This window comes from Cygnus atratus, chromosome 25 (assembly GCF_013377495.2).
Source record: "Cygnus atratus isolate AKBS03 ecotype Queensland, Australia chromosome 25, CAtr_DNAZoo_HiC_assembly, whole genome shotgun sequence".
NCBI lineage: Eukaryota > Metazoa > Chordata > Aves > Anseriformes > Anatidae > Cygnus > Cygnus atratus.
In genome coordinates, this window is record NC_066386.1 from 1,817,999 (window position 1) to 1,843,082 (window position 25,084).

The window sequence follows — 25,084 nt, forward strand, 5'->3', positions numbered from 1 at the left end:
AGACACAGAGGTGCCAAGTTCCTCTTATAAAACACAAGTCCAGCAGCAGACTTTGCTATACAACTCCAGCATCCTCCTTAAAGTCTACAAGGACTTAGGATTGAGGTATTTATCCGACCAAGACTATTTCCTAATACCATCATAGTTTAATAAACACCAGTATCCTGCACCAGAAGCACTGGTACAATGTTTACAAGATCTTCCTCCTTTTCTGGAGCTTCTTCTAGATCCCTCACTCACCTGTGGATAATTCATCGTTTCAACAGTGCTGTCATAAGCAGAGCGCAGAGATGCGAAGTTGATGAGAACATCCACCTCTGGGTGCTTCCTCATGGCATCAGACATGTTCTTGTAGACTGGGATCAGGATTTCTTTGTGGCCCCAATAGAACTTCTGCCTGTGGTCACCACTACAAAGGAGAAGATGAAAATGGCCTGACTTTTAAGGTTACTGCAAAGACAGAGGGATACAATGCATGCAGATAGAGGAGTTTGCAAACCCCAATTCTCAGACACCAAGACTGACTGTGAGACACTCACTAGCAAGTGAGCGTACATGGGGAGGGACCATACTAACAGCAGAAGGTTCTTCAGAGTATAGAACAGAGCAGCATATGGAAGGAGACGGGCTAATGGGGACAGAGGCATCCAGCAAGATGAATAAGCTCTCCCACAGTGAAGTTACCAGAGCCTCAATTCTACTCCAAGCTGGAAGACAGAATGAGGCACAGAAAGAGTAATGAATGAGATGCATGCAAAGCTGTGTTACTGGACTGGAACAAATACTGCACTGGGGGAAACAGGAAACCAGTACCTGTGGCGAACAGCCAGGGTAACAATGTGAGGGCCAGTCAACTTTCCAATTCTGCTACAGTGAAACTGTGCCCACCCTGCCCCACACACCGAAGGAGATGCACCTAGGAAAGTCTCAGTGTAGGTGTTGTCTTCTGTGTATGGTCTTTATGTATGGTAGACTCTCTGATTGAAATTTGAAGTCTATTACTCAACCATTTAGGAGTCCAGAGATATTGGCTGTGTTTCCATACCGTTATATTTGTACCAGAACATTTCAGGTTTTGTCAGCCTGACTTCCTCGAAAAGGTCAAGCAGAAATACATTATTAATAGATAGCCTTAAGCTTTTTATCCCAGTGGCTTTTTCCTCATTGAACAACTGTGATGCTGCAAGGGGTTGCCACTCAGCTACGGATGTGGCTACGCCTGCAGTCAGTTTTAGTACCCTGAGGTCTGCACTTGCTGAGAAGGTATTACAGCCCTGATGATAACTGCAGCACTACGGACTAACAGCACAAGGTACTTAACGCACAAGAGAGGCACAATTCTCTGCAGGACAGAGGTTGATTAGACATCAGCTATCTTGGATGTCTGTAAATACCACAGAAATGAAACAAGCCTCCTACCCGTACATCTGCTCCCATCTCACTGCACCAGAAGGCCAACCAGCCGCTCCTTTCCTTCTCGCTGCTTGCCCTGTTTCGCAGGAAGACCCCCGCCTCACAGCCACGAGGCACGACAACAGAACTGCTTGTGCACCACGTCTCCACGACAGCCATGTTCTGGAGGTTCCTCCCGAGGGCAATTTGAAACACATAATAACCTCTCTCATCCTCATCAGCTGCGGGGATAGGGCCAAGGAGGGTGAATACCACAAGAGAACTGTATCCCACTGAAGGATCTGCACACTTCACGCCTGCTAAAAAACCTGCAGCTACTACAGGAAAGAGTCTGAACCAGATGAACGGGGATTTTTCTTTTTATAGTTTTGTTTGGCTACACAACAGACTGCCCTAGTCTAATTAGCAGAGCTGCTCTGATTCTGGCTAATATTCGGAGGGGAAAACACCCGCTTCAGCGGGTACAAACCAAGATGTCAGAGACAAGGACCCAGCAAACAGTGGGTGAGTAGAAGAGACCTCACATGTCCTTAGTGCCTCTGCTAAGTCAGTTGGCTGTTACAAGAAAGCCCAACTAGTTTACAAGAAAGCCCAACTAGTAACGCCTTCCTCACTTGTGGAATGAAGGAACAGAATTCGGACACCCCTGGAAAGTGCATGAAGTGGGACCTGAAACAGCTTAACGTTAGCCACGTACTTCAACAGAGCAGCCTGAAATCAATGGTTGAGAGAGGTAAGAAGCAGTCTGCAAAGCCAGCCTGATGGTGGAAGGGAGCGTAGGAGAAGGCGTAAAAGCAGAGATGTGGACTAGAGCAGAACTACACTACAGAACAGAGGCTGGAAGAGGAAGAAGCTAACAGGAGAATTTGAGGGAAGCAGTCAGAAGTGACATGGTTAACACAGGCTACTTACGTGAATGGATAAACCATGGCAGCTACTGACGGCTCATCCCGGGAGCAAATGTAATCAAAGTCCAGCATCCCTTGCACGGCCCGTGTCTGCATCCCCCAAATGATAGCTTTGGTGTGACGGCTGAAGAGGGTTGTAGCTTTACCTGCTCAGAGAGAGGGGCGAGGGGAAGAAAAAACAAAACAACACACCCAAAATGTACATCTGTGCAAGATAAAACTTCGCTAAATGTCTGCCTAAAGCCTCCCAGATAAGCTTATTCCCCCTCCCTCCAAACTAAACCCAACAGCTGAGCTGCAGGATGTAGTAGCCACACTCCCCAGATTAAGGAAGAAGCTGCAGATGGAGCAGCATCCCCCTCTTCCCAGGATTCTGAACACAGTAGCCAGGTTTTGGGTTTCACGAAATGGGCAAGTGCTTAATCACAGGGTGGGAGCTGGCGTAAGACGGGAGAGATGAGGAGTGAAAACAGCCTCCTCCTCTCCTCACGTGGGCTGTTCACATCCCTCCCAGATGGATTTATTCTGCAATGCCGAAGAGGAAGGGAACTTTGAATTTTGTTTTATTGCAACAGCCTACAATCTGGGAGAACCACAGGAGGCTTTCCTCCTACGTTTGACAGGGTGCCACAGTACGACGATAGGAAATAAAAACAAAAAGCAGAAAACGAAGGAGACTGAGAGCAGAAGAGCTCTACGTTACTCAGCTTTTGTTTTCAGTTCTTTTTGATTATCAGAATCCAACACAAGCCTCCTTGGATGGCTCCAAGCATTTATATGTGGCCCAAAACTTTGGCTTTGAGGGACAGAGTCACAGGAAGGGCAACAGTTCAGCTAGTGAGATGGACTATTTGCTTCAAATACATTTACACCACTTGTCACAGCAAAATGTTGAGTTCCTCCCTTTGACTCCAGACAGTTCATTTTAAAACTCTTAACCCTGAGCTGATCCCAGTCAGTCTACAGCTGATTTCTTGTTGGCTTTGAATCAAAGGTAGATAGCATTAGGGATTAGACAAGATCCTATTCTGCCTGGCTTGAGCATTAAATTGGTCACTGTTCTCTCCAGCACTACATGTTCACAGTTTAGATGCACTGCCACGTGACTTGTACTTAGGAAGCTGCCTACCCTAGAAAGCCATTTCAATTTATCATCTTGCAGGTGCCTGCAAGGAATACTATTATACACAGGGAAACAGAGGCCCAGGAAGGTGATGCTATTCATCTGAAGCCACACAAGGAAGAAGGAGAGCCCCCTTCTGCTGTTGTCCCTCTTATGATGGAAAAAACAGCTTGAAACTTCACTTTGACTGCAGCTCAGCAGCTTATTCTCACTTAGCACTGAGCTCAAGAAAACGTTTAAAGTTCTTGTCACTCCACCGAGCACACAACAAGCTTCAATGGTTTGCTGAACCGATAAGGCAACAAGGACATTTACTTCATTCAGCAACTTTTCTGTGCCCTTCAAGGCTCATAAGTATCTACATTATTTTGTTTCCTTTTAAAACAAAAGGCCAGTTATTAGGAATAGTTAATGATTCCTTCTTTCTGAAAGTGAAGAGCACAGAGCTTTTCACAGCTTGCTAGGTCTGTTTTTCTCCCCAGTGGTTGGGGAGGGGAGGGAAGGGAAAAAGAAGTTTGAGACCTGTTCTTCCCCCCCTAGAAGTAATAAGTTTTTGTGCAAAGTTGTATGCGATCTGCGCTTCAAAAACTGCTGAAAAGTTCACGTGGCGCTAGCTAAGTATGCTGGCAGGAGGGAAGGGAAGGACCAGACAACACTGCAATCTTTTGGAGAGAAAAAACAGCAACAAAAAACGAAAACTAAAAAAGTCAGCTGCCAGCAAGGCCAGACACATTCAGCTAGTCACACGAGTCCTACCTGGACCAGGTCTTGAAGCTGGGATTGAATCTGTTGAAGAGAGAATCACTCATGCAACAATATGACACAGTTGGCTGCTGTCATCCTGACAGCCTACAGGGGCACCTGTGAGAGGGCTTCCCTCCTCCCCACAGCACTCAGGGCTTTTTGGATTTTGCTTTTGTTAAAAAAACAAAAAAAACCACCAACAACAACAAAAAAAAACACAAGCAGACTGAAGCACTCTCCACTGTTCTTTGTCTCCAAGTCAAATTTTGGATTTTTGCCGTCTAGAAACCTTCTGCTTAATCCAGCGCAAACATTACAGGTTCAGGAGATTGTTCTCCCCACTGCAAGCTCTGTGGCTAACGTATGTTCTACATATTTTTGAAGCACTGCTCATGCAAAAATCTGTGCACAACGATCAACAGAGCAGTGTGTTTTTGGTGTTGTGTTTCACCAGAGTCGGACATGAATCCTATGGTCATCATGTCATACTGTTGACAATGAGATCCGTATCTCCTCGCATTCGAGGGAGCAGGACCAGAATGGTATCACACTCTGTCCTTGCCCAGTTCTGCTGTTGTTTTCCTCCCATACAGCATGCTCTTACCCAGTAAGGCTTCCAACAAACACAAACAAAAGGCCACCAAAGCTCAAGCATATCACCATGCTAAAGAAGCTTCCTACAAGCTTAAATAAAAAACAAAAACTAACAAAGAAAAAAACACCAAAGAAACCCCACCACCACACATACACAGAGCAACCTCAGACCCTAAATGTTTGAGGACTACATCACAGCTCCTACTGAACCAGGAAGGTTTCTGGCACCGTTTGTAGATGGTTCATCCAGGAAGCTGCAGACTCTACCATGAAGGACCTTCTGAATACCTAAACTGTTCCAACAGCATCCCATGGGAACACCCCACAGTTACTGAAATGGAAAGCAGGCCTCAGATCAGCAGTCACAGCATGGAGACTCTAACCTGTTGTCTGCTGGCCTCATGTAAGGGGACACAGTAAAGCTGCAGTTCTCAAATTGTGGTGTTCCCTTGAAAGGAACGTCACAGATCAAGGTAGCTTTGACTCACCTCGTGTACGAGCTAACAGCACACCAAGGGACACATTCTAAAAGCACTTAATTCAATTCAAAACAAAAGGTAGACGGATACCACAAAATTACTTCTCTTTATATCCAGACAAAGCATTAATCAAGTCCACATTCTCTCTTTTTGAGTACAACCTGGAGCAGAAGTGAACTGCTAGCAACCACCGCTGGACTTACCGAGAGGTGCTGTTGGCTTTGCCTTCTTGGCTGGAGCAATATCATCTGGCTTGGACTCGGAGAAAGAAGCCGTTCTGCTTGGTGCTGGAGTCTGAAAGATTCAGAAGCCAAGTCAGTAAGGGACAGCATGCCAGAGCAGGCTTCCCAATATCCATTTCTGGGACATGTAAAAGGAGATGGTCATTTTGGCTATGCTACTCTCCAAAGAAGAACGATTTAGTGATAGAAATACTCGCTCAAGAGGAGGAAAACTAAATGACCAAGCTCCCAGTAGGTGCAAGAGTCACATTTGTGTTGAAGGGTCATGTTTTCTGCACGAGTGAGGTGGGTAACAGGAGGGCCCCTCTCGGTAAACTGTGCAGGCAGTCACTACTTTTCCTCCAGCTTTGAACTGTACAGGTATGACAGTGGCTAAGGTCTGCTCTGACCTGTTCAGGCAGGGGAAAGCTGCCTTCAGGAGGCTTCTCACCAGCGTTCCCTTTCACAGAGTGGGTGGAGGAACTCACCGAAGGGCTGCCACTGGCATTGAGGAGGAAGTTGGCAGTGTGGGCCGCGGCAGGCGGTTGGTTAGGGATAGGCCGATGGCCGAGCGCCATCCCCACAATTGCAGTCATGTGAGTCTCCGTGCCAAAGACATGGATGGGGATCCCAGTCGTCTTTCCTGCATGTGCACACAAGAACAGTCAGCGTTGGGGGCAGAGGGGAAGGAACAAGACCAGCTTCTGCCAAAGCAAAGTATTTAACCTTGAAAAGGCTCAGCAGAAAGCAGGAAGCAGGTGGAAGATCCGAGGCAAGAACCAAACTGAAGGAAACAGATGGTCCTTACCCACTTCTCCCATGACACGCAATCCTTCCTGGTAGTTCGGGCCTCCTCTTCGTACAAAGATCCTCACCTCGTGCTCTTTCAGAGGGCCTTGGTAATCCTTAATTGCTCTCACGATGCCCTGAAGGAAACAAAAACAACAAACATACGGTACAGGTGAGCTGGGTAGCCTCGTGTTTACCGTGTCCTCCCCATCATCTCAACAACTGCTAGATGAGATGCGCCGTCAGCACTACGCCGACCTGGAGAGAACAGCTTGGGGTTGCTGACTGGGGGCATCTGCAGCTACTTTTGAATAGTCACCTACCTTAAAAGTGGCTGCGACATTAGTGAAGTTAGCAATGCTGCCTCCAATGATCAGAATTTTACCTGAGGGAAGAAACAAGCATAAATAAAACTGTTTTAAGAACACAGAGTACTTGCTCTAAGATCGTGAGGTAGCGCAGGACGAAATGAAACAACGCTGTGGTTCAGGCTAACAGCTTGCAGTAAGTTATGTTTAGCAGAACCTGGAAGAAGATAAGAGTTTTGTATCACGCAGGAAGTTTTCTGGTAAGAATCTCGAGCCACACTTGTGCTCTTTGCTACATGGAAAAATACAAACCCTGTCTCTGAACCGAGAGCTGACAGAAATCCATCACTATTTGACCCAGAAGGCAGCAGTACATTAAGAAGCTCTCCCAGGCAGCTCTAAGCATAGTAACCATCCAGCTTTGTTCAGTTTTTCCCCCAGATGCAGCTTCACAGCTGAGCAGGCTGGAGCCGTACACCCTTCCTGACTAGTTCATTCCAATTTTTCCAGTCCCAGTGACTTTCTTACCTTCAGGGTGCTTCTCTCGTGTCATGAGGGAGAGAATAGTCTTAGCATAGTCATAGGTCTGTTGCTCGCTTGGGGCTCCTGAGTATTCCCCATAGTTAGCCAGTTCATTTACACCTCCCAGGTCACAAATGGTGTCACTATTAAAAAACAAAAGGATTAGTTATAATTTTCAAGTCACTCTAAAGGTCTTAAAACATTCCGAATTCCTGGGAAAGGGCAACTCAGAGAGGTGAAGCTATCTGCTGAGAACAAAGCTGCTCTCCTCTTGGTGCCAGGCATGATTAATCTTGTTATGCTTCCTACACATATGATAGGAACTACCACAGCAACCACGTGAACATCAACAGCTTCCAGCCAGCTTGTTTCTTTCCATGTGAAAAAGGAACCTTAACACAGCCTCCCAGAATAAATTATCATTTCTGAAGGATGCTGCATTCCACATCCTGGGAAGAAACCTGCACAGAAGCTTCATTCTGAATAGGTCCCAAGCAGTCCCAGCATGGGAAAGACCACTTTAGAAGTCTCCCCTTTCTACAGGTTGCATCCATTATTTTCTTTGCACTCCCCTCCAAAAACCTTGTTCATGTTACCTGTAAACTACAGAGGCACCACCACCAGCCACCATGGTCCAGATCCTGCCTTTAGGGTTGAGAATAGTAAGTTTCAAGCTGGCTCCACTTTTTGCATCCAGATCAGCAATGTAGGCTTCCTGCAGACAGAACAGCATACATTATTTAAAGGTCTTACTGCCTTTCTTTGGCTAATGCCTGCATGCTCTTTTTCAAACCCAAGCACTAGAGGTGCTGGGCCCAACTTCTGGGCATGCAGAGCTCCCACATCTCCTCTCAACTACAACTGAGGGAAGAGCAGAACCACAAACACAGCTTTTGTAAGGGAAGGAGACACAGCATCATCTCTTAGGGGCCAAGAGTGGTTTGTGTTACATGTTCTCCAAGACAGAACACTGAAATGGGACTGATACAGACAGCTTGCACCTTTCTCTGGAAGAAATTCAAAGAGGATCGATCAACCTAAGCACACACTCAGATTTTGATTCTTGCTTGGAAAGTCCTACCCTGTAAAGAAAACGTAGTCTTTATAAGGCCTGCTGGCTTATCTCTTGTTTGTCCCAAGTGAAATGCAGTTTATGTACAGCAGTTACTTGTGACATTACTTCGTTTGTAGATTGCACATCCAGAAGCAGTGTTTTTCTTTTTGCACGTGAAGAACTCTGGAAGTGGAGCTGACTGCTGCGTGTTTCACTAAGCTGCACGGCACTGGCATTTCCATGTCATCAGACTTTGAAAAGACAGAGCAGCTGTCTTCTCCTCCACGGCTCAGCCAGCCCTTAGCAGCTCCCAGGTTTTATGGTTCAATGTATCACAGTCACAGAATCAAGTGCCTCTGAACTGAAAAGTCTTGCTCTGACCTTGTATGCAGACTGCGACCAGAGGAAATTTAAAATCAACACACCCAAGGCTACATTCTCTGGCTGTGCTGCAGCCAAGAACGTAATCACCAAGAGATGTAATTTGGCTCAACGTGGTGTTCCTGTATCGCAGCGTGCTTGCCTGTCGTGAAGCACTTTATTGGGAGTTCATTAAAATTCTCAAAGACACTGACATAATAACCTTCACAGTGACTTGCACAGGGATGATTCAGAGAGACAAAAACTCAGCTAATCCATTTAAGAGCAAATTGAGTTAAGTGTTGGCATCCAGCAAGCTACGTGGAAAGAAACAGCTAAATGGATTTCCTGGCCAGGTTACAAAAACCATTTCCAACTGAAGCATAATTATAATTATTGAAATGAAAAAGTCAGGACAGAAATCCTTTCGGAGGCAGCAGAACAGTCACCTGAAGTAAGCAACAGAACAATGAAGGAGAGCGCTGTAGTTCCAACAGTCTTTGAAGCTGCTGGGAAGCTGTGCATGAAGCAGTGTTTATACAAATGGCTGTGCAGACCCAGGGAATTCTGCGAGGGAATGGGCATTAAAACAAACAAAGCTTGCCGGCAGGCATCTGTGGTCATCACTTTTCAGGAAAACAGCTGTATTAATATCTTAACTTTTTACTTTAGTGTCAGATACAGTAATATTCTCTCTGGATTCACACTCACACACATATTTTGCACACAGCTGTCACTCTGCTCTCATGATCTGTAACTGGAACACTGCAGGAACATCAGCCCCAAGGAGGCTGCCAAAAAGCTACTCCACCAGAAATGATGCTGATGGGGAAGCAACACAAGCGAGCACCATATAAAGAAATACTGTACAAGCACAGAGCTTTGGCACATAAATGAATGAAGTTAAATGCAAGCCTCCTTTTAAAAAGAAAAATGAGCAAAAAAAATGAAATAACATCCTGGCAAACATGGAAAGCAATTGCAGTTCAGAGTGCTGTTATGAAAAGTCCTAGTACTACAATGGTATCAGCACAGATTTGCACAAGCTCTGTTTATGGATAGCAATGCCAAGGTACTTGAAACACAGCAACAAAAACCTACAAGAGAGGAAGACCTCACTGCCGTGGACATACAGTGGGGAATTAACCTTGTAATCCACAAGGGAGGGATTTGGGCTGTGACAGATTGTAACTTGCCTCTGGGTAGGCTTCCCTGCCAAAGGGAGGGGGAAACTCCACATCTCCCCATTTCACTTTGCAGATGTAGTCAGCAGTTGCATCAATCTTTGCAGCCAAGTCAAGGATGTAGACACCATCTTTAGTCACCACTGCATTAAAAAAAAATATATCAGGATTAGCTGTGGTTTGTACACATTACAGATTTACTCAAAATTTCATCCCATACAGAGATCATTACGAAATGTTATGTTCCTTTGTTCCCATTTCTCCACATTGGTCATTCAGTTCTGTTTACCAAACACACAGAGTTCTCTTAAGAATTTGCTTGTGACCATAGTCACGGACCAGGCTCTAGCTCAGGTGTTGTCTTACATTGCAACAGAGCAGTGTTTATGTGCTTCAGTTCTGACTTCACATCCCTTTCAATGGAATTTTTTTTGCCCGCACCAGGAAATTAGGTAACAGAGAACACTGCCTCCAAGCAGTCCCCATTTTGCATTCATTCGGCTAACAGCTCCAAGACAAATCACATCCACTTCTGTACTTTTGGACATGCCACTTAATATTGTTGTGAACTACACCAAATGGAGAAGGCTGAAATACAAGTTTCAATATTTTAGAACAAATGAGCAGGAAGTCCTGCACATAGGCTCCCACAAATATCACTTACCTAATGGATTGATCTCGAGGTATGTGAAATACAGATCTTCATAAAGGTTGAACAGGCCACAGATGAAGCTAGCCAAGACGCTGCAAAAAAATTAAACACAAATTCATTAAAGCAGCCAAATACAAAGTACAGACTGCTCTGCTTCATTTATATCAGGGGTAAATCACTTTGTATCAATTTATTTCATTCTCATTCATCTTCTCTGGAAGCCTGGATGATGACTCAAGGAAAGGAAGACCTTGATGACTCATCCTAATCACACTCCACCAAACTCTGCTGAGAACACGGTCGTGAGGAACTGTCATGTAGATGTTCAGTCTGTTTCATCTCAGAGACAGAAACGCATCCCTGTCTCTTACTGAGAGATACGCATCCCTGTCAGGACTAAGCTTCGTTAGCTGGGACAGGGGATGGACTGCAGGAAACTTTATTAGTGACAGGCTTCTTCAGCCCTTCAGTGAGTATGTTATCTTTAGAAAAATCATGACTCATAATAACTAGCTGTAGGCATCTAATTAAAGGAGATGCAAAGCTTTAAGATCAATTTGCAGTAAAATTGGGAATATCCAGAGAATAGCTCCCTTGACTGGCCAGAGTAAGACACAGTAGTACATTTCTGAATTAGCAGCCAGATTCGTGTCTTGTTGCCATTTCTACTAAATAAAAGAAACTCTTCTGTGCTGGCACAAAGGATCAAAATTCAGTACGTCTCCGACATCTCAGAGGTCAAGACTTCAACACATTGAGAAGTGCTTCTGTCAAGTGAAGGCTCAAATCACCACGAACGCCTGTTTTCGGTTTCACAAGAGGCTCAGATAAGGTCAAACAACTTGGATTTAGGATGCATGGCATATCTTGAGAGCAGCAAGAAGGGGAGGAGAGCAAGCTTTAGGGTGAAACAGTACGACGGGATGTTGCACTGAAATAAGTAGATGAGATTCAGGGTGGCTGGCCATGCTCAGAGCAGGCACAGGAACTCAGCATCCATACTTACTCCTTTTTATTTGCTGGTGCGTACTGCAGGAGCTGTTTCCTCACATCTGATTCACTGAGCTTTTCATCCACTGCCACAAGCAGCTTCTGAGCTTTGGCATCAACATCTCCCACATCCACGCCACCTTCATGGTGGAAGAGGACATAGTCTCCCTCCCGGGCAGCATATATGCACACGTAGAACTCTTCCTCCTGCAGCACAGACCCAGGCACAAACATTAGCAAGTCACACCCAGCAAGCACCTTGAAGAAGAGGTGCTTGTGTCAGCACGAGGGAAGAGGCAACTCCTCCATGCAAGGAGCAGTAGCACTGGAGTGGCCCAGACACTCCTCAGGTTTGTACAGGCAGTGCTGGCCTGGGGGGACAGAGAGCAGCAGGGTCCAGAAAGCTTCATCCTGGGGAAGCATGTCAGGGACAACACTTTCCATTTCTGGAGAAAACCATTCCCATTTTACACAACTGAAATGCAAACCGGGGTCCTTTCCTGTGTGCAGTGAAAGCACCTAGATCTTAGGTAATTATACCCTTCCCACAAACGATTTCACCAGCACAAATTGAGACAGCTCACATCAGTTTGTTATCCACACTTGGGAGCACCAGATTCAAGGAGCAGTGAGCTCCTTCCAAATGGGTGTCTCTGATGTGATATATCACCTCCTCTCATCAGAGAGAGAGCAGCCAAAGCTATTATTGATGACTCTTTGCAGGGACCAATGCTGCACCCATCTGCAGCTCTGACAATATGCATTGACACTGTCAGCTTAATAGCTCACTCCCAAGCTCCAGCTTTTGCCATTATATATCAATCTGTTCAAGCCACATCCAAGTCAGAAAAGATCAAAAAGCACTTTTTAACACTTTAATTGGTATACCAACCTGTTTGTGAGGGACGAAGGGTTCGATCAGAAAATTCTTCAGGATTCCCTTAGCGTTAGCAATCTGTAGGCAGAAAACAAGACAGACACCAATAAATAAAAATACCTGTCCAATATCCACATTTATGACAGCACAAGGCAAACTTCAAGAATTAACACTACTCTAAAATCAATTCCTCCCAATCACCTCTCTACTGTGTTTCCTGGGGAACCAGACTGTTCCTTACACCAAGGTCTCAGGAACTGTCTTGCACAGCTTTCCTGCTATCCAAAACCCAATTGTTTGGGCTCAAAGGACACGGCCATGGTAGGTACCCCTGCTCCCGAGGGCACCGCTAAGTAGCCACCACCACTGGTCACCACTCCTTGGCACAGCCTTTCCTTTAGACACGTTTGTTGCATTGTGCTAAACAGCTGTTTTGACATCCCTCATTTTTCCAGTGGGCAGGCGCACACGATGCAGTTGCCTGCCGTTTCGTAATGGCCTTCAGGCAAGCCCCACTGGCTCAGCTTGATGCTGGAGCCAGCAGCAAATCAATCGCAGCAGGGCCAAGGCACCAGCTTCATCGAGGCAGCAGAACTCTCAGCTCCTGGAACACAGCAGCTGGGATGGCAGGCATTTCTTTATCATTAGCATTGCAGGAGCATTCCCAGAAGAATAAATATTACAAGACAGCACCAACCTAAAATAACAACTTGAAGCAACACTCACTCATCAGCCAAAACACTGGCTGGCTACAATCAGAGGACAATTTTATGACAGCTTTTATACTCGTCTTGTTAAATCCGCCTTGGGTATTAAAGCGAGGCAGCTATGCCAGCTAGACACAACATTTGAGCTATCAACTGACGATTCCCTAGTGGAAGGGATTTTCAAAATTGTACTAATTCCTGCCGAGCTCCTGCTACACAGGCCCTACACAGCAGGTGGTAACAGGGGGCACTGAGTTAATGCGGTGTGTCATGTAACAGTGCTCTTTTACCAAGAGGATGTTCACATGGGCAAGTTTCTTACTTGCTTTGGCATCAGAATAACATGCATTTTAAACCACCATAAGCAAGAGAAATACCTGCCCACCAGCTTCTATCATGCAACCATTCAGAAAAAACAGACCAAAAAGTCATGTTTTTCTTGCCGAGGTGGCACTCACCGTGGTTTCTTGGCCCAAACGCTGTTTGAGCCAAACCTTCACCTGATCCAGGGTGAGGTTAATTCCAACCAGTCCAAGCTTCCCACGTCGCTTGATTAACTGATCTGGCTTCACCACTAAACGCTACATCATGCAAGAGGGATTAAAACAAAGAATAATTAGAAAGTGATTTCAGTTGAGAGATTCTCTGCAGGTGGTGAAGTGAAAGCTTCAGTAAATTCTATACGGCAAGTATTGCTGCAGAGTTCCTGTAGTCTCTTGGCTGGTGCTTAATGTGCTACAGTTGTTAAGCAAATGCATCTCCTGGTACAACAAGCCTGCAATATAATTTATATATATATATTTAATATAATTTTATATATTTTTTTCCCTCTCCCACCTCTGTACTTTGAGAAAATCTGCCTCGTTTCTTCTCAGAGGTCTCTGCTGTACATCAGCAGAGACTGAGGTGACAGTTTGTTCTGTTGTTGGTGTATTTTGTGAACTTGAATAACTTTCAATGTAACTGTTAGGATGGTGTTTAGCTACTCCCTTTCTGTAAAAATCCATGCTGAGTATCATTCGGTATCCCATCAGTTTTCCAAACAGTCTTTGTGAGATGCATCCTGAAATTAGTATTTCTCTGCGAGCAGAGGCTCACAAGGAAAAACCAACCGAGACGTGGGATGCCAACCACAGTCAGCTGCTTACAAAGAAAGTTCCTGCAGTCACCGTATACTCTACACACGAGACCAGCTAGGGCCAGAGTCACACACATTTGAGTCAACTGACAGTGACTCTTTTATAAAACACCTAAAGAAGGCTGTTCCTAGGTAACACACTTATCTCTAGCTTGCAATTATTATTATTTTGGGTAAGAAATGAGAGCCATTTTCCTGTACAGCTAAGGCATCCTGGAACTTCAGCAACCTACAGCACAGAGCCAGAGCGTAACATATTGCAGTACAGAGCACGGTGATAGCAATCCTTCTGCCGGACTGCGTAGTGCTTTCTAGTGTTACAAGAGTCTGCCTGAAAGGATAAATATGATCCTTGATCCCTTCGGGTCTCTGCAAGTCTCAGATGGATTGCTGATATTTTTCAGAACTTGCTCATGCAGCTGAGTGCAGGGCATTTAATTACCCTGCATAGGGCCTCTATCAGTCACTAAGTAAAGGGCTAGGAAACATTCATCCTCTACTAACCAATAACTTAATTATATTAACCGTGGGAGAGGAGCCAGATTGGACAGCAAATACAAAGAGCTCTGGGTATGTTTTCCCTACAGAAAGCACAATGTTACGAAACAAAGAAAATAAAAGGTCTTGCGCAGAAAAACAAAAAATGAAGCTTTACCTGGCATTTTGCTTGGACACAGAAAATTTAAACAATTTCCTAACTAGAAGTCAAAGTTAGACAAGGACAAAGCACTCCATGATTTCAGAAAGTAAGGATTCAAACCCTGTCAAGCAGGGACAGAAGTCCCAAGAGACTCTCCCTTTGTCTGAATTAGCCTGGTTTACCTTCTGTGTGGTCATTAGCAGCTTCTCATTCGCAGATCTCTATGCTCGTGCATTTCACTAACTCCTTAAGCTAATTTTATAATCAGACTCCCTCGAAGGTGCTCTTACAGCCTTGAAACAAGGCTCGTTTCTTCATCAGTGTCACAAGTATTGCAGAGCAGCAGCAGCAACGACCGGTCCTTCACGAAGGTCCCGAGCACACATTTGTGCTCACAGCCCTGCCTGACCGTGAGCGCCTCGCGTGGGCAGAGGTTTGTCCGGGGCTCAGGCACGGCAGGACGGCGAGGCACAATCCTTACCTCGCTCAGGAGCCAAGGGTGGTCCTGGGTGAGTCGCGCCCAGTCGGTGTCCGGGGTGACTCGGGCATACTTGAAGCAGTTCTGGATGGCGGAGGACGTGCAGATGTACTTATACAGGAACTCCTTCCCCGTCTGCTCCGAGATGGCTTTGGCTGACATGGTTACCTAGTCTGGATTGAAAAGCAATTCGTTAAAGTGGAAATCAGGAGGCAAGTATGGTTATCACAGATAACTTCCAGCCACCTCGCCCAGTGAAAATACAACGCAAATAGGGCATAAAGCTATAAAACTCGAGCAAGAACTACTCTGCCTGCTTAAAACCTCTATTCCATTCAACTGCTCTGAACACTATTTCAGCCCAGTCTTGCTGTAGGGAAAGGCATAATCCTCACAGCTTGCCCCAGCTACCACCGTGCCTCTACAGACCTGCAGCTCCGAGCATCCCCTCGCATTTGTGGGAACGCTCAGCTGAAACAACTTATTTCAAACTACACAGCACCCCAGGCTCGCTGGGGGATCTGTGCAACACCACTTCTTCTACTTCGGTACCAGGGAGGGACAAGGCAACAGAACAGAAAACCTCCCTCCCACTTCTTTTCTTCCGGCACGCCGCATTTCCAGTCTGAGCTTAACTGCAGGCAGATTAGCAATACCCCATCCATTGGAAAAAGGGGAAAAAAATGTTACCAGTATTACCAAAACCCCAGAGCAGAATGTATTTACTTCACTGTTTTATTTGCTTTGGGACCTAGGTGTTTTTGAGAGAGCAGCTTTGCACCCATACAAAGTAAGATACTTAACATCACAAAGAAAACTTAAGGTGAGACAGTTTTTTGCTGTTAAAAATTTGAAAAAAAAAAAAAAGTTAAAAATCCTAATCAAGCATCTTTTCTGAAAATGATTTTCTTCTTTTCCAAAGAGCACATTCTAAGCTGACGTAAGTAAATGATTCCTGATCTCAAAGCTGTAATTTTTCTTCTTAGATGCCAAGTCGCACATGTCTAAGAGGTTTTCATTTTTAACTGCAGTAAGAATTATTTTAAAGAATACTTCATCCCAGGGAACCTGTCTGCATGAATCTGACATCCGATCTGAGTCTTGTGACCACTCAGAGCTCGACAAGTGTTTTTCACTTTTTCCAAGGGGTCAGAGTGCTGACAGAAAAGCTTGAGCAGTGGCTTGTGCTGAATTCTGAGCGACTGGAGATCGTGTCAGGGTTCCCCAAGCATAACCAGCACGGCAGGAAATACAAAAGCACTCTCAGGGTCGTTTCTGGGAGAGCTGCAAAGCAGAAAGGCACAACCATAGAAAAAAGCTTCTCAAATTCCATCCATCAGGAAGGTGAAATATTTGAACAAGTCAGTGAAGACTGACTTTAATTGCCCATGCCATCAAAAATGGCCTATTTAAGGCCCACTGAGAAAAAGAGTTAAAAGATCCCACGGTTATTTCTTGTGCCATCCTCTGGGTAATCAACTGGGTTACTCACCCTATAAACAAGCACAGGATGTGCCTGGGAATAATTTGCCATTATTAAAAATAAAGACCCTTTTCCCTAGAGTCAGAAGAAAACCTTTCCTGTCCTCCCTCCCTTCCCCCAAAAAATAAAGAGAAAGGGATTTATTCTGCAGGGGAAAAAAAAAAAAAAAAAGTAGTAGGAGGAGGCAGGTTGCATTCTCTGTATATGCCTCTGGCACCGAGTAGGTTGGACAAAGTACCATTACTGAAAACTCTTGACTAGGCTTAAGAACTGACAATCAAATTTGCTGCTAACATCTTTTCAAATGCAATTCAAGTTTTAAAATAGAAAAGGAGAAGATATAGAAAGGGCAATGCCGGTTCAAAACCAGCATCCCTGCTTTCAGAGAACTAAATTGTACGACTGCACGGCAGCTTCCAACTTAATCCCGTTTCAAAACAACATCAGATAACGTTTCCTAAGCACCCTGACTTGCTTCAAATAACCAAAACCCCCTTCTTGCCCACCTAATATTTAGCCAGCTAAAAACAACACTAGTGCTGAAGTCAACATCATAGCCTAAGGAGAGAGGACCTCTAACGAACAAGAGAAGGAGACCAAGCACATTTTGTTTGTCTGGTCCCGCAAAGCAAGATGCACATCCTCCAGCCCCACCGTTCAGTCCCGTGCAACCCCATTTAACGTAGCAGCCCACGCAGACGCTACGCTGAGGCTGCCGCGTTTTAGTTCTGCTCGCTGACTAACAGCCATTCCTAAAAATACGTCTGCTGCTCTTCGGAGATGTTGTGGGAGTAGAGTTGTCTGAGAAAAACATTGGCAGGCACGGAATTGTTAAGTCCCGGGGCTACGAGCAGCCGTTCTGCAGTAGCTTTAGAAGCAATCTAGAACTTCCATCTGATGTTCCTGATTAGAAAAGACACGCCTACATTGAGATAACGGTGCTATCTCAAAGCAAGGACTTATGTACTGCTGTCAGGTAACTAACAACAGCAGCACGTGTTGGAAGAGGTCAGTGAAGTGGAAATGCTGGGTACCAGGGCATGAAACATCTACAGTTGAAAGGGCTACGGCACAACTCTTTAGGTGGGCTGCAATTCCAGCCGTAAGCCAAGCACGCACACCAAAGCTGGAGAGATGTTCACCTCTTCTTGGTGTTCAACCACCACAGATTTCTTAAAGAATAAGGATTTTGAATGGAAGGAAAGGGAGTAAAAAGCCTAACTGAAGTGTTATAACCAGAAGCAGAACACGTAACAGCCTCAAGGGGAAGCAGTCTGCAAAACCCCCAGAAACATCCAAAGGGAGCTGGCTTGCAGATGTCTCCTGTGCTTAAGGAGCAGCAAGATGTTTGCTGTACAGAATCCCATCCGTTACCACGTGCAGTTCTCTGCCCATCTTTGCCCTGCAGATGCCACGGAACTGCAGGAGCGTAAGCTGTGTTGTAATCTGCACTAAAACTTCAGCAGAGTCGTTTCAACTGCCGAACCTTTAGGAGTAATGAAGCTGCAAGACAGAATGGTTTAACCACTAGAAACCAGCCAGAGTTTGCCGCATCACACTAAGAACTACCTCACGCTCATTTGCAGAACCGGCTCACATCTCTCCTTTGGTAACAGCTTTCACCATACCATTCTGAGACAGCTTCTTTCTTAATTAAGAGGCACTGTCTAAGCATCAGAAAAGCACTGCCAAGGAGAATATAACGGCTTCTCTGACCAAAGGCTTCCAGCTTTATATGGTCGGCCACAGGCTAGCTGCAAAAAAAGACGTTTCAAAGCCATAAAAGAGGCTGTACATCGGGCTGGTGGTTGGCAGAGCTGTAAAACACACCTTATTCTGCAAACACACACAAACAAATTCAATTCCCTCAACCCCCTCTCTGTTACCTTACCTTCACAGCTGCACACACATTACACTCAGTCATCTGTACCGCAGCACTCAAAACTTTCCATGACAATTTTCACTTTAAAGCAGGGCTATTTCTGGGAGCAAATCCTGCTCCCGAATTACCTGCAGCTATTTATTTTGCCTGGTAGGAAACTGGAATACCCTTGCTTTCAAAATAGCCCTTAGAAATACATCAGCTGCCTACTCTACAATATGCTAAAGGCCAGTCGTGGGCAAAAAGTACCACATTTCTGCAGTAAAAGCAGATAAAGTGGTAAACATTTTTTTTTCTTTTTCTTTTAAGATTAAGAAATAAGTATTTTGCATTTCCCCAAGGTGACACGGAGTAATACTGCAAGATCTCCAATATACATTTACAAATCAAAACAACCAAAAGCTGGTGTTGGCTAAGCCAATGACCAAGATGCAATTGTCTGCAAATGTAGGAAGCTGGACCCATTGACCTAGGACACCCTTCAGGTCTTATTAAAAAGTCCTGTAAAAAAAAAGAAAAAAAAAGTCAGTTGCAACAACAGTGACATATATTGGATTGCTTAATCCTAAGGGACACTGAGTACACTGGATTCCCATGAAGCCCAGCACATTACTGGGCTCCTTCATGCCATATTCTGCTGCTCCTCCAATTCCTTTCCTTATTTCATTACCCCAGGATTGCGATTGCACAAAATGACGTAAAGAGAGAACACCTAGATTATTAGAACAGATGAAAAATGACAGAATCCTTATGTCATGCTAGCTGTCCCATGGCAAGAGACCAGCAGGAATGAGGCTGTTCTGCCCCCGATTTACTGAGACATTTCCCAACGCATTAGCAAGTCCTTAATCACGCCCCTCTCCCAGTTTTTCCACTGCTCCAACCCAGCCTTTCTCAGGAATAGGCAGCGTGAAACAATGCTTCAGTCTGCTGAACTGTTAGTCTCAAAGATCCGCAGAAAAAAATCCACAGGGCATCATCAGCAGTTCCTGGCTGCGTGTGCTCGTGCAGGTCCCTCATCAACCCCAGAGGCATAATTGGAGCAGACTCCGTTAACTGCTTGCATCTGTTCTGCCAACACCGAGCAGGAAAACTGACTGCAGGTCACCACAGAGCTGGGAACCCTCGCAGTTTCCCAGGAAGGAGGCGGGTTTGGACTGTCATCTGTCCTGGATGGCCTTATCTGCAGTCCTGCTGAGCACCTGCAGCACTAACTGATGCTGATGAGAGTAACGGGTGCACCTCTGGAAAAAAAACAAGACAGGCTGGGGGCACGGAAGATCCCTTTCTCCATACTAAATACAAACTACGGGGAAATGTTTTCTTCCACTGATTCACTCCCAAGACATTGTTCTGTTCATGATTCATTCATTAAGACTGAACTGCAATTTTCTTATGACTTTAGGCCTCAGATCTTGCAAATGCCACAGACAGAACAGTAGATTCGTGTCAGTAGCACAAAATGCCACTTCCAGTCTGCTTTTAGCACCTATCTTCTGCTGCACGGGATTTCAGAGGCAGACAAAATTAATGATTTCTACCTGATAACGCCTCTCTGGGCTCCCTGCGATGATTTGCTGGTCTATCGAATGAGGTCTGTAGGACCAGCAGGATCAGTTCTAAAGTCAGCCCAAGTTACCAAAACCATTCCTGTGCTTGAAGGATGCTGCCCTTAAGCAGAGGACAAGAGCTCTGCTGAACAGTTGCCACGTACCTAGACTTGGTTTGACAAGTAGATTACTGATGTAAGAATAAGTTATTTGTGGGAAGTGTCAGTGGTTTCCACAAATGATTTTTGATCGTTTACTGAGGCTCTAAAACAAACAGCTTCTCTGCAATAAAGACCTTTACAAAATCATCCACAGCCAATGATGTAAGAATAATAAATAAAAAAAAAAAAGCTGGTCTTCAGCGTTCACTAGCAAGTCTAGAGCAAGTAAGAAAAATGGATTAGATCACTTGTTCAAGGCCTCAGGAGCACTTACTCGCTCAAAACATCACTTGTCAAATATGCAAAGCAAGTTTATTCTTCAGCAAAATTTCTCAAGTGTCTTGATGAGAGCAGAAATACTGTGTGGTAACGGTATGGATTAAAAAGCTAGATGATGTTGTGTTTGTCATGACAACTGGTACATATGCCCCAATACACCAGGAGCTAACTGAAGGCAAAACACAATAGAAACCAGAGAAAAGAAGAAAACAGGAAAAGACATTCATGACAACAGAATCAGGGTAAAAACTCCTTGAATCCCAAAGAGATTGGATGATGTGCAGTCAACTCTGGGGGAAAAAAAAAAAAAAAAAAAAAGATAAAGATTTTTTCCTTAAACCCTTTCTGGTGCTGGAAGTATAACTCAACGAGCTTCACCAGTCCACGTCCATGCAGAACAGGGCTCACGTGCACGGATTTACTTAGGTCCAAATCCCGTCATACCCAAGCAATGCTTTTACTGGAAGAAAAGTACCTTTACTGCTTCCAGTAAAGGTCTCATGCCCTCTCTTCCTGAGAATTTGAAGCCGCACTGTAAAGCAACCTTCCCCCTTCATCCCAGGTCATTTATTAACACAGTTCAAGATCAGCCAGTATTTTCTGCCCATAGCAGCGTGAAAAGTTACGTCACTTGCCACCTGGCAAGCACGCCTGCTTTCATCAGAGGACGGAGAGGGGGCTCCAGGGAAGAGGCCCCACAGCAGCCAGCCAACTTCACAGCTGAAGCAATCGTGGCGCTGCGCATTATGAAACGCCTGGCACCGACCTGGTGTGATGCAAGCAGGTATCACTCGCTGAGGGGGTGAGCGTGTGGAATGGCCAGCTCTGGAGCAGGTTCCCTGCAGATGTGGAGCCTTAGAAAAAGGAAGTGCAGCCAGGGAGAAGGGCAATGAACTGATCTAAGTCAGATTAGCGGAGAGCAGGAAACAGCCTCCAAATGCCCTGGTACGTGTCTAGTGCCAGAAGCGGGATATCTGGAATTCCGTGTTTAAAGATCAACTTATTCTGCAGCTTTGTGCAAAGTTCTCAGCAATTTTATTCCTTAACTCTTCCCCGTGTCCCTTGGGAAACGGGCAGCAGCAGCGCGCGTTCTGGGCTGCGTGGCTGGGCAGGATTCCCCGCTGCGGCTGCCCTTCGCACCGGGTCCCGCTTCGAGGGACGTGCTAGGACGAGGACGCAAGCTGCTAACCGGAGGGCGGCCAGCACACCTTCTGCACGGCCACGCAGAAGCCTCACGCGGAAAACTCTACGGGGTCTGAAGCACAGCGTTAGATAGGAGAGCTGATATTGTGAGCTGCAAACCCGGCTAAGGAAATAAATCAACTAGAGACCGACAAACGCTACACTCGGGGCACGCAGCTTCCACTCTTCTGATGCTCTGCCAGGCAGCAAACGCAGTTTAAGAGAGGGAAACGTGAAGCCTGTGCAAAAGGAAGAGAATTACCGAAGCAGCAAGATAAACAGCAGGTGTTTGCAGGTAGCAAACAAATAATAATAATAAAAAAAAAGAGGCTGGAAGGCGGCCATCTCACGGCTCCGGGAGCCGTCAGCTGCGGGCACGGAAGGCGACAGGGCCGGGCAGGCAATAACGCACAAGTGAGAGCGGAAAGAACCCAAACTGGCGCTGCCTTCCCCTGCCTCCAGCGGGCTTTGGTTCGAGGAGGGGGGTACGGGTGTAGGGGGTGCTCCTGGACCTGGGACGGACGCGACGGGAGCCCGGGGGCCGGTGCTGGCAGGAACCTGCCCCGGTTCTGGCCGCTGGCTCCGCACCAGCGCTCAGCACCAGCGCTGAGCCCGCCCCAGCACCACGCCGGGCTCACGGCCGCGAGCATCGTCCGTCCGTCCGTCCGTCCGTCCGTCCGTCCTTCCTTCCCTCCCTCCCTCCCGCGGAGGGCCGAAGCGGCCTCCTGCCAGCCCCGTCCTCCCCCGAGACCCCTTCGGGACCCCCGCGGGAACCCCCCCGGGACCCTCCCCGGTCCCCGCCGCCCTCCGGAGCCTCCCTCGGGGGCTCCTCACTCCGGGCACAGCCACTGCGGAGCCCCGGGTTCCCCACGGGGGCCCGCCCCGGGCCTTGCCACTCACCCTCGCCCCTCTCGGCCCCGCTGCGCTGCTCCCGGCCCGACCCCGGCTCCGCCACCGCTGCCGCCGCCTTTTGTTCGCTGCGGCTCGGCGCTGCCTCCCCTGCCCATCGGCCTACGGGCGCCGCCGCCTCCCATTGGCCGCCGCCGCCGCCACGTGTGCCTTGCCTGAGCGCTCCCCGCGCTCTCATTGGCCCGCGACGGTGGGGCGCGCCCGCGCGGCCTTGTGGGAGTCGTAGTTCCGCCCCCTCGCTGCCGCGCCCCCCCCCCCCCCCCCCGGCGCTGACCCCCCCCCCCTCCCTCCCGCCCCCCCCTCCGGGCCGGGGCTGCGGGCAAACGGCGGCGGTGCCAGCTCGGAGCAAAGGGCCGCGGCCACGCCACCGTCACGCCGAGCGCCGCCCGCCAGCCACGGGCAGCCTGCCCAGCTGTCACCAGCACCTCGCCCCGCTCCCGGCCCCCTTGGAGCTCCCAGCGCCGCAGCAGCCCCGTTCCCGCTGCTGCTTCTTCCTCCTCCTCCTCCTCCTCCCGCTGCAACCTCTCGGCCCCCGGGCCAAGCCGCCCACCCTTCCCCTCCCACGGCCCGGCCCAGCATGCCTGCACCGGCAGCCGGCACAGGCCGGATCCAGGCGTTCCCCGGAGCTGGTGGTGTAAGGCAGGGGGCAGGAGGTGTCTGTCGGTACCGGCGGTGGGGCGCGGAGCTCCGCAGTGCATAGCCAGACAGCAGTGCTGCTCGGGAACCGAGCATCACCAGCATCACCATCACCGGGGCATGGTCCAGAAGGATACAGCTGGCAGGTGTTCTTTACCTGAGCAGGGCAGCGAAACATCTCCCACATGCAAAGAGAGGAGAAAGGGACACTTGTGAAAGTGCAGGATGCGGCCATCCCCCCTCCCTGTTCACGACAGCCCCACTTGTCTTGTAACAAGCCTCTAACGGCACTCATCACGTCTCTTCAGCTTGCCAGCAACACTCAGAGCACATTCTTTTTTTTTTTTTCCTGGTGTTTCCAACCTCTGACTAAAGTACAAATCAGCCACACCAAAGTGAAGCGCCCTGGGGCAGTCCCTCCGATGAGAGAGGATGGCTTCGGTCCAGAGGCGAGCAGCCCATGACATTATCACGGGGCTGGAGCACGGACTTGTAACAGCCACTGGAGGGTGACCAGAGGACACAGACACGATGCCTGTCTCCTTACGGAGAACGTGTCACAACCAGCAATGGCAAAAGGCCCCGTGGAAAACAGTTACCAGAAGTTTACTTTAAACCATCTCAACTTCTCTCCCTGTCGGCAGAGGGTTTGTCACACTGGCCTCCCACTGCAGGGTTTGACTGGTGTTAGTGTCACCACCCACGCATGAGACACCCTGCGTGCCTTCTGCACAGCCCCGTCCACCACGCCGTGGAAGTGAGGACTGACCCTGTCACTCCTGGGCTGCTTCCAGAATCCAGCAGCAGCTCTGCCATTCCCTATGGTGATGTTAAATCTTACAGACTGCTCTGAGCAGGAGTATTTTTTTGAGCAGGCCAGACAGGCCACACCCACTCTGAGTCACTTTGCTGGAACAAATTGCTTCAAATATTAATCCTGGCAGGGTCTTGTACAAGGCCAAAATAAAGTCAAGGCTTTGGATGCTGATAGGGGAGAACCAGAACGTTCTCTCATTCATCATTTCTGTTTGTCCAGGAGCATTGGATGCCGCAGCAATGAAACCAGTAGCGAGGGCTACCAGCAAACACCAAAAAAGAACTGAATATTACACAAATAGGGGGGAAAGCAGTGGGCTGCCGTGCGAAGCCCCTGCAGGAGGCACCAGCTCCTGACCTGGCTGAGCAGAACCTGTTCGGCCTGACACTGGCAGGAGCTGAGGCATTCACACGACTGCCCTTGCACAGCGGTTTTACGAAGTGCCTGCACTCCCACACTCCCTTTCTTTACGGCCGTGCCTCCAGCGCTGGTGTTTGGAAACGCAGGCTTTAGAACAAAACCCGAACAAGCGCCGGAGCACCGCAGGCTGGACAAGTCGGCTCAGGAAACACTGCGCGAAACGCACCACGAGCACCACAGCTCCGGCTGCATGAAGTTACCCGGCACGCATTTTGCACCGAAACGGGCGTTTCCTTCCCTCGCAGCCCTGCCTCGCGCAGCTCTCCTATCCGCCGCCCACCCGTGCCCTACTTACACCGTGCCTCTGACCAGCCCACCCCACGCTGCCTTGGCTCGCGGGAACGCGCTGGGCACGGCTCGGCACGGCTCGGCACGGCAGCATTTCGAGGCGCTCGGCCCACGCCAGCCCCCGGGGCCGAGCGCTCCCGGCCGGCTCCCCCCGCGCTCGGCGCCGGCAGCGGCGCGGCGCGAACAGCGGCAGCCGCACGTGGCCGCAGCGCGGGCGCGGGAAACGGCCTCGCGCCGTGGCGCGCCAAGACGTCACCGCGCGGGCGGGGCTTCGCGCCGAGCCGGAAGCGGGGCGG

The 25,084-nt window shown here is 47.9% G+C and overlaps 1 protein-coding gene across 7 annotated transcripts in view; it reads right to left on the reverse strand.

The window, feature by feature from the left end:
• ACLY (ATP citrate lyase) overlaps window positions 1–25,084 on the reverse strand; it is a 37,909-nt gene that overhangs the window by 6,771 nt on the left and 6,054 nt on the right. Inside the window, exons 1-16 of one of the 7 annotated variants that reach the window (XM_035568419.2) lie at window positions 24,796–24,995; window positions 15,185–15,354; window positions 13,384–13,506; window positions 12,234–12,296; window positions 11,358–11,548; window positions 10,364–10,443; window positions 9,712–9,842; window positions 7,698–7,816; window positions 7,108–7,244; window positions 6,595–6,656; window positions 6,291–6,408; window positions 5,971–6,125; window positions 5,465–5,555; window positions 4,201–4,230; window positions 2,326–2,467; window positions 241–409 (exon numbers count right to left, since the gene is read on the reverse strand). In XM_035568419.2, coding sequence (XP_035424312.1) covers window positions 241–409; window positions 2,326–2,467; window positions 4,201–4,230; window positions 5,465–5,555; window positions 5,971–6,125; window positions 6,291–6,408; window positions 6,595–6,656; window positions 7,108–7,244; window positions 7,698–7,816; window positions 9,712–9,842; window positions 10,364–10,443; window positions 11,358–11,548; window positions 12,234–12,296; window positions 13,384–13,506; window positions 15,185–15,343 — 1,770 coding nt within the window. In that variant the 5' untranslated portion in view covers window positions 15,344–15,354; window positions 24,796–24,995. Of the gene's footprint in view, window positions 1–240; window positions 410–2,325; window positions 2,468–4,200; window positions 4,231–5,464; window positions 5,556–5,970; window positions 6,126–6,290; window positions 6,409–6,594; window positions 6,657–7,107; window positions 7,245–7,697; window positions 7,817–9,707; window positions 9,843–10,363; window positions 10,444–11,357; window positions 11,549–12,233; window positions 12,297–13,383; window positions 13,507–15,184; window positions 15,355–22,618; window positions 22,788–23,420; window positions 23,575–24,795; window positions 25,043–25,084 lie in introns of those variants that run through there. The other 6 variants (XM_035568418.2, XM_050715444.1, XM_035568423.2 and 3 more) reach the window with 6 other exon arrangements.